At 41.3% G+C, this 8,961-nt stretch overlaps 1 protein-coding gene across 2 annotated transcripts in view; it reads right to left on the bottom strand.

Moving 5' to 3' along the window:
• Positions 1-2,546: 2,546 nt before the first annotated feature.
• The window catches only part of RDH11 (retinol dehydrogenase 11), a 17,807-nt gene continuing 11,392 nt past the window's right edge, over positions 2,547-8,961 (bottom strand). For both annotated transcript variants that reach the window (XM_029950985.1, XM_029950986.1), the window contains one exon: positions 2,547-3,843. In XM_029950985.1, coding sequence (XP_029806845.1) covers positions 3,741-3,843 — 103 coding nt within the window. In that variant the 3' untranslated portion in view covers positions 2,547-3,740. The remainder of the gene's footprint in view (positions 3,844-8,961) is intronic.

Raw genomic sequence — 8,961 nt, 5'->3', positions numbered from 1 at the left:
GAGTTGGAACGCCCACCCTCTTCATGCCGTCACTGAAGGAGCGCCGGGCGCGAAAGCCTGACGGAAAGTCTGGTGGGCTGCCTGCCTGGGCGAGCCCTGGGAGGGTGGTGGCGCATCGGGGTGAGAGACAGTCCTGGAGCCCTGGAAATACCCAGTTCAGGATTGGAGAAACCGCCACAGCGGAAGGGACTGGGAGGTACCCGCGGGACGGGCAGCGCGGGCGCCTGTCTTCGGGACTCCGCCTCCCGGTGAGGGGCGGTCGCTGCAGTGCACGCCGGGGGCTGTAGTTCGGCGCGGAAGCCAGCTGGATTCCGAAGTCACGCGCTGGCGGGGGCGGTGGTTCTGTCAGCGCCACAGCCCCAGTGGGTAGTGCTGACAAGCAGTAGTTTGCATCCGTAAGCGTCTGTAAGTCGTTTTCACTGTCATCGCCCTGTTTGGCCGCTCTCACTTCCTCAGTCCGCGTCCTGACTAAACGTTAGCTCTCAACCCTTGAGAGATAGCTGGGCCAGGTTCCTACTTGCCCTGCAGTGGTTAAAAAACAACAAACTTTTACTGGAGAGGTCAAGTGCCCATGGCCATGTGCTTTCAGATATAGTGCCCAGGGAGTAGCTCCCCAAATACTCACGCAGCTTCTAGAGTCTGGGCTCGCCTAGTGCATTCATTTACTCAGCAGGTATTTTTTAATGTTATTTTTGAGAGAGGGAGGGAGAGACAGAGCGTGAGTGGAGCAGGGCCAGAGAGAGGGGGACGGAGAGAGTCACAGAAACCCAAGCAGGCTCCAGGCTCCCAGCTGTCAGCTGTCAGCCCAGAGCCCAATGCGGGCTCGAACTCCCAGCAAGAAGATCATGACCTGAGTAGAAGTCGGATGCTTAACTGACTGAGCCACACAGGTGTCCCTCAATAGGTATTTGTTAATGGTAAGCATAGTCATTATGCCGGATCTGGGGATATGTTGGTGAATAAAAGATTCACTCTCTGTGCTTGGTTGTTCCATAATGTGGTGAGCAAGGTGGACTCGGCTTCATCAGATCTCTTTCCCACTACGTGTAATGTGTTATCGATGACAAAGCCCTTTTCTGCAACATGGGTTTTCATGGTTCCATGGGAGAGACTTTCTATTTTCAACTTATTTCATGATTTTCCTATCAAAGCCCTTTATGAAATCTTTGCTTGGCAGCCCAATATATAAAACTCCCCAGGGGCGCCTGGGTGGCTCAGTTGGTTAAGCAGCCAGCCAACTTCAGCTCAAGTCACCATCTCATAGTTTGTGGGCTTGAGCCCTGCATCAGGCTCTGTGCTGACAGCTCAGAGCCTGGAGCCTGCTTCTAATTCTGTGTCTCACTCTCTCTCTTCCCCTCCCCTGCTTGCACTCTTTCTCTCTGTCTCAGTAATAAATAAAAACATTTAAATAAATAAATAATATGTAAAACTCCCCAAACATATTAAAAGATATATGATTGCTGGGGATGGGGGAAGTGATTTGGTGATTCATATACCTCCTGGAACTTTATTTTTATCATACTGATTCATGACCACTGATTCAATAAATGCATTGAGCTCTTAAAGTTCATTGAGTATAGAGATAGCAAAATCTGAGGTTGTTAGTGGAAGTGTATGTGGTAAGTCCAACAGCACTATTATAGAAGGGGCAGGTGCAAAAACGGGACATAATAGCCTGGGATGGAAAAAAGAAATCTTTAAAAAGCATCATAAAGGCAGAAAATGGGTGAATGAATAATCAAATTATCATACGATCCAAGTTAATGGCATTTAAATTGAGACTATACTGTGGTTAGACTGTAGGACAAATTATCCTTAAAAATGAGAAATGACTACATAAGCATAATTCATTAATGAAAAGCATTTTCTTTTTATAGCTAAACTTCCATTTAATTGTTGCTTTTTTTTGTCGACTCTAAAGTTTAATTTTTACAACTTTTATTTAGGTAAGTAAAAACATGACAAATAATTTAAAAATTTTTATTTGTCATTGACAGTTCAACATAAATTAAGTAAAATAATTGTTATACTACTGAACTATTATTAAAAATTTCCAATTTTTCCATAAACTGACCATTTCTAAATATATACCTTGACGGTCAAAACACGTTCAACAAAGGAATATTCATTTACAAATATGAGAAGACTGTGGTCCTATAAATCTTTAACCCACCAAAGTGAATATGTAATTGTCAGTCCAAGAAAATCAAAGTCTATTAGAATAACATATTCTGAACAAGTGATAAGAACATTACTAATTCCTCCAATTTCCTTTGACAGCATTACTTTTGATAAAAGTTCTCCAAATTAAATGTAGATTTTTAGCAAATAGACATTTTAATCTTGTTAAGATAATGCAAGAATATGCCCTGAAAGATACTGTATTGACTGCAAATTGCCAATATCAGTCCTTAGGATATTTTGCTGAATAAAGAATTAGGGGTTTTATTTTGTATCTTTTTCTGCTACATTGATTGATTGGTGCTTGTTAAGACAGTGCAATATCAGTCTTGCTCATTCAGGTACTCATCCTCAATTCTTCCATAGCTACATATTACCATCTTTAGCTTTTTTTTTTTTTTTTAATTCTTAATTTGTCCCTGTACTGCATCCATTATCTTCCAGGATTTTTCCTGTTTTAGACTTCTTCCCTGCTACCCATATGCTTCTGGGTAAGTAGTTAATCACATATACAGAGTTGACTTTCCCCTGCAGGTTTACTCATTTGTATCAAAGACTGGATGACACTGTTTGCTCCATCTTTGAACATTTGCCTACATCAGGGCCATTTCATACTCTTCCTTTGTAGTTATCCTGAATTTTCTAAAAATAACCCCAACTGTGTAACTATATAAGAACACAAAGATAAACTCAGTGACAATCACCAAATAGCCTTTTCCTTCTTCTGGTTTTCTAGGAGAAACTAACGCACAAAAAGGCCTCCATGGGTCTGGGGTCAGTAGCTAAAGTCAGATAGATGGTCTGTCTTCCCACACTGCTCCTCTCTTTACCCACTTGCTGGTCTGAGAAACAGTAAGAAAATGACAGTTTAAACTTGATTTTTATTTCTTCCCCCAAATTTCTGCCATCCTCCAAACCCCACAAACTTCTTAGAAAAGGAAGTTCTTCTCTGTGGTCTAGATATTGGAACATCCTGATAGCAGTGGCTCTAGGTGGTCAAGAGATAGAGCCAGGCCATAATCCAGATTCAGTTAAGAGTTTCCTGAAAGAATCCAGATGTTGGCATATGATGGTTTTCTTAACAGGTGAGGGATGAGCCCTGCTCTTGAGCTAAGCCACTGTGACTCAGAGTTCAGCCGAGGCTGCAGTGTGGTCCTCTTGAAAGGAAGGTTGGATGGTGGTTGGGAGGGACTATACTGTGAACAAAGAGAGTAGAAACGAATCCCAACTACCATAAATTGACCTTGCCATAGCTACGATTCTCCTATGTAGTAGGTTTCAGACGGCAAATATCCGCTTGCCGGTCATCTGAGGATCTTATCCTATGATATCTCTTGGAACTCTGGCAGTAACACAGGCAAAGTAAACCTGGAGTAATGCAAGGTGTTTTGATAAATCTGGCAATGTATACTAGGCTTCTGTCAGACATCAAGCAGGAAGGCTGGAAGATCTGTTTTCTTTGCACGGAAGGTTTTGGTCACCATGAAGGAGAGTCATTTTGGCAGGGAGTACTGAGTAGTCTGCTGTAGATTTCTTTTGAGTCCAGCTGCTACCACCTGTCAGTTCATGGGGATGCCCAGCAGGTCACAACTGACGTCCCATAGCCGTCTTGCTATTGTCGCATTCCGAGCCTGGGCAGAGATCCATGCGACACTGCAGTCACTAAAAGTGAAAGAGAGAGGCTTAAAACACAGGGTTTAAAAATGGAGTCTGTTTTCTGCCTGGAACAAGGAGCATGACAGAAAAACAACCCAGGGATGACATGCCCTCTATGCACTTCATAGGGCCAGTCTTTGTCTTATCTCTTCATTCTCCAATTCTTACCCCAGAGAAAATGTAATTACCATTTGGATCGCCTCACTAGACTACCTCTGATCAGAATGCTCTGCTTGATATATAATGCATAGCAGTTAGTCTTTATATTTTGCTGTATGTGTGTGTGTATTAATGTTTATTTCTTTTGAGAGAGAGAGAACAGGGGTGGTGAAGGCGGGGGGGAGAAAATCCCAATCAGACACTACACCACCAGAGCATTGCCCAACGCAGGGCATGAACTGTGAGATCATGACCTGAGTTGAAATCAAGAGCCAGATGTTCAACCAACTGAGCCACCCAGGTGCCCCTATATGTATATATTTAACTATGAAATCTGTAACTGCCTGATACCTCTCTATGTCCAGCTTGTTCACACAGGACCTTGTATAGCGTCATGTTACTGAGATTACATTGGTTACAGATGCCTAAGGTGGGGGAAAAACACCCCCAAAACTTATTATTTCTGGTATACCAGCAATTATAACTGTTTTTAAATAACAAATAAAGCTAGTTTCATAAACAATGAAGACAGAAGATGATAGCATAAAAGAAATTAAACAATAAGGTAACAAGTGTTTCATATACCCTTCTCTTCATTGTTATAATCCCAATTATTTTAAGTCCCCATTAAATCCAGGAGGGAGACAGGGTGCCTGGGTAGTTCAGTGGGTTAAGCATCCAACTCTTGATTTAGGCTCAGGTCATGATCTCACAGTTGTGGGGTTGAACCCCACATTGGGCTCTACCCTGAGCATGGAACCTGCTTAAGATTCTCTCTCCCTCTTTCTCTGCCCTTCTCCCCCACTCACACACACTCTCTCTCTCAAAATAAATAAATAAACATCTAAAAAAATAAATGCAGGAGGGATATTCAAACTCTGCATTTCTCAGAAAGTCTCTCAAAGACTTCTACTCATTTAAAAATTTTTAAAAAAATTTTAACGTTTATTTATTTTTGAGAGATAGAGCATGAGCCAGGAAGGGGAGAAAGAGAGGGAGACACAGAATTCAAAGCAGGCTCCAGGCTCTGAGCTGTCAGCACAGAGCTCCACGTGGGGTTCGAACCTATAAACCATGAAATTATGACCTGACCCAAAGTTGGATGCTTAACTGACTGAGCCCCCTAGGCGCCCCTTAAAAATTTTTTTAATGTTTATTTATTTTTGAGAGAGAGAGAGTGCAAGCAGAAAGAGAGACACAGAATCCGAAGCAGGCTCCAGGCTCTGAGCTGTCAGCACAGAGTCTGACACAGGGCTCAAACCCACAACTGTGAGAGCATGACCTGACCCAAAGTCAGACACTTAACCAACTGACCCACCCACATGCCCCCTTTTACTTATTTTTACATTCACTGCATCTAGTACACAGCAGCTATTCAATAAAGTGATTGAGTAAATGGACTGCAATCTTTTAAGTTACATAAGAAGCAATTTTAAAAATTATATATTTTAAGAAAACTGCTTCCAGGACATTCTAAGCAAATTCTGAAGATGAAAAGGAGAGTTGGCAAGTCTAAAATAAGTACATGAAGCAAACTCCTAACACTACGACCATTAAGACAATCAAAGAGTGGGTTATGGTCTAGCAGGAACCATCATGGAAGTTTGTTAGAAATGCCAATTGTTGGGGCGCCCAGTTGGCTCAGTCTGTTAAGTGGCTGACTTTGGCTGAGGTCATGATCTCACGGTTCGTGAGTCTGGGCCCCACATCGAATTCTGTGCTGACAGCTCAGAGCCTGGAGCCTGCTTCAGATTCTGTGTCTTCCTCTCTCTCTGCCCCTCCCCTGCTCTTTCTGTCTTTCAAAATTAAGTCAATGTTAAAAAAAAAAAAAAGCCAGTTGTCAGGCCCCATCCCTACCTGCTGAATCAGAATAGGGTTGAGGCCCAGTTATCTGTTTTCAGCAGCTTCCTCTAAAATGCATGGAATTTTGAGAAACATCACTTAAAGATATCTTCGCACAAACAAAACAAGCCGTCTTAGTACTTCTGTTTAAGGCAACTCACCAGCATGACTAGTGCAACCTGCTACTGTTGAGTAAAAAGACCATCACTGAGAACCAAAGGCTTGCATGACTCTCTGAGTGGGCCTTTGTAAGCCTCTGTAGCCTTCGTGTATGCCTTATGTCCTTTGCAAGGTTACAATGAAGAACAAATGACACAATGGACACAATGGAAAGTGCTGAGTGTCATAAGCTGTGACATGCTGTAAAATGTATTCAAATACCACAGTAAAAGCTACTTAACTGTGGTTATGGCATCAGCATGGTCATGGTGCTGATATTTCCAGTAGGATTTTGGGTAGTATCGATCAGTATATGTAAAAAGACCAATTTCAAAACGTATTACAAAGACTATTCTACTGGCATAAGGATAGACAAAGAAATGAATAGAAAAAATTAAAAAGTGTAGAAGTACTCTTACATTTATGGCCAACTGATTTTTGATAAATCTGTTATGGACTGAATTATGTCCCCCAAATCCATATGTTTAATCCCTAAATCCCCAAGGTGATTATATTTGGAGAAAGGGCTTTTAAGGAGATAATTAAGGTTAACTTAGGTCATAAAAGTAGAGCCCTAATTCAATAGGACTAGTGTCCTTATAAGAGGAGACACTAGGAATGCACACACACAGAGTAAAAGCCATCTGAGGACACATCAAGAAGGCAGCCCTCTGCAAGCCAGGAAGGCAGCCCTCTGCAAGCCAGGAAGAGATCAACCTTGCTGGCACCTTGATCTTAAACTGTAAGAAAACTGGGATGCCTGGGTGGCTCAGTCAGTTGAGCGTCTGGCTTTGGCTCAGGTCATGATCTCACAGTTCGTGGGTTCGAGCCCTGTGTCGGGCTCTGTGCTGACAGCTAGCTCAGACCCTGGAGCCTGCTTCAGATTCTGTGTCTCCCTCTCTCTCTGACCCTCCCCTGCTCGCACTGTCTCCGTCTCTCAGAAATAAATTAAAAACATTAAAAAAATTTTTTTAACTGTAAGAAAACTGTTTTCTTCCAGAACTCTAAGAAAATTAATTTCTGATATTCTGCTATTGCAGCCCAAGGAATTTACAGCTACCAAGAAAATCCAATGGGAAAAGAATAATCTTTTCAACAAACAGTTCTTGGACAACCAGATATCCACATACAAAAATGAAGGAGAACCCTACCCATGCCATATATAAAAATTAAATGAAGGGGGCGCCTGGGTGGCTCAGTTGGTTGGGTGTCTGACTTCAGCTCAGGTCACCATCTCACAGTCTGTGGGTTGAGCCCTGTATTGGGCTCTGTGCTGACAGCTCAGAGCCTAGAGCCTGCTTTTGATTCTGTGTCTCCCTCTCTCTACCCCTTCCCCGCTCATGCTCTGTCTCTCTCTCTCAAAAATCAATAAACATTAAAAAAAAATTTTTAATTAAATGAATCATAGACCAAAATGTAATGCTCAAATTATAAAACTGTCAGAAGAAAACATAGTAGTAACTCTTTGTGCCCTTCAGTTAGGCAATGGTTTCTTAGGACACCAAAAGCACAAGTTACAAAAGAAAAAAAATCAATAAGTTAGACTTCCTCAAAAATTTCTCTGCTTCAAAAGACACCAGAAAGAAAGTAAAAAGACAAACCAAAGAATGGGACAAAATATTTGTAAATCATACATCTGATAAGGGACTTGCATCCAGACTATATAAAGAATCATTACAATTAAAAAATAAAAAGACCAATAGTCCATTTTGAAAATGGGCAAAGGATATGAATAGACATTTCTCCAACAAAGATAAACAAATGGACGAAAAGATGCTTAACATTGTAGCAAGAAAATGCAAATGAAAACCATGAGAAAAACTAGAAAAACATAAATAGAAAAATTACTTCATATTTAATATAATGGCTAAAATCAAAGGACAGAGGTGTGCCTGGGTGGCTCAGTTGGTTAAGTGTCCGACTTCGGCTCAGGCCATGATCTCCCAGTTTATGAGTTAAAGCCCTGCGTCAGGCTTCGTGCTGACAGTTCACAGCCTGGAGCCTGCTTCAGATTCTGTGTCTCTGTCTCTCTCTGCCCTCCCCCTCTCACTCTCTCTCTCTCAAAAATAGGTAAATATTTTTTAAAAATTTAAGAAAGGATAGAGAATAAGAAGGGTAAGCATGTGTAAGCAAGTAAGGGCAGTGTCTGAGGGAGAAACTGGAACCTTTATACACTGCTGATCGCAACATGAAATGATGCAGCCACTTTGGAAACAGCCTGACAATTCCTCAACAGTTAAACATGGAGTTAATATGACCCATATTCCAGTGGGTTTCCATTTCTAGGTATATAAACCAAGAGAAATCTCCATAGAAAAATCTGGACATTATTCGATTAACCAAAAAGTGATAACCCAAATGCCCACCACCCAATGAATGGATAAATAAAATGTGGTATATTCACAAAATGAGATATTATTTGGCAATAAAAAGGATGTGCTGATAAATGCTTTGGCATGAATGACCTTGAACACATTTTGCAAAGTGAGAAAGAAGTCAGTCACAAAGGCCACATATTATATGATTCCATTTATATGAAGTGTCCAGTACAGGCAAATCCATGGAGACAAAAAGTAGGTTTGTGGTTTCAGTCAGGAAGAAAAACTAGTGCAAAGTTTCTAATGCTTCAGTCAAGACAGACTTAAGTTCAGTTCTTGGTAGTGGTCAACACAGCTGTTCTTGGATCTTCAAAATGCTTACGATCGAGAATCTATGGCACTAGAAAGGATCTCCAACAAGCAAATAAATATTTACTAAGTCATGGGTTTGAGGCCAGCTTTCTTTAGATTATTCAATCAAAACCTTAAAATTTTCCAGGGAAGAAGCATCCAGTCATTCATGGAAAATCACTGTAGTATATAACACTGTAAAAATTTATCTTCCTGAATTTCAGACCCACATTTCCAACTATCTGCTATAGATTTCTACACCATGTCTTTTGGATAATACACTCAACATGCATAG

The sequence above is a fragment of the Suricata suricatta genome, chromosome 9, assembly GCF_006229205.1.
Source record: "Suricata suricatta isolate VVHF042 chromosome 9, meerkat_22Aug2017_6uvM2_HiC, whole genome shotgun sequence".
NCBI classification, from domain to species: domain Eukaryota; kingdom Metazoa; phylum Chordata; class Mammalia; order Carnivora; family Herpestidae; genus Suricata; species Suricata suricatta.
This window is presented reverse-complemented; position numbering and strand designations above follow the sequence as displayed.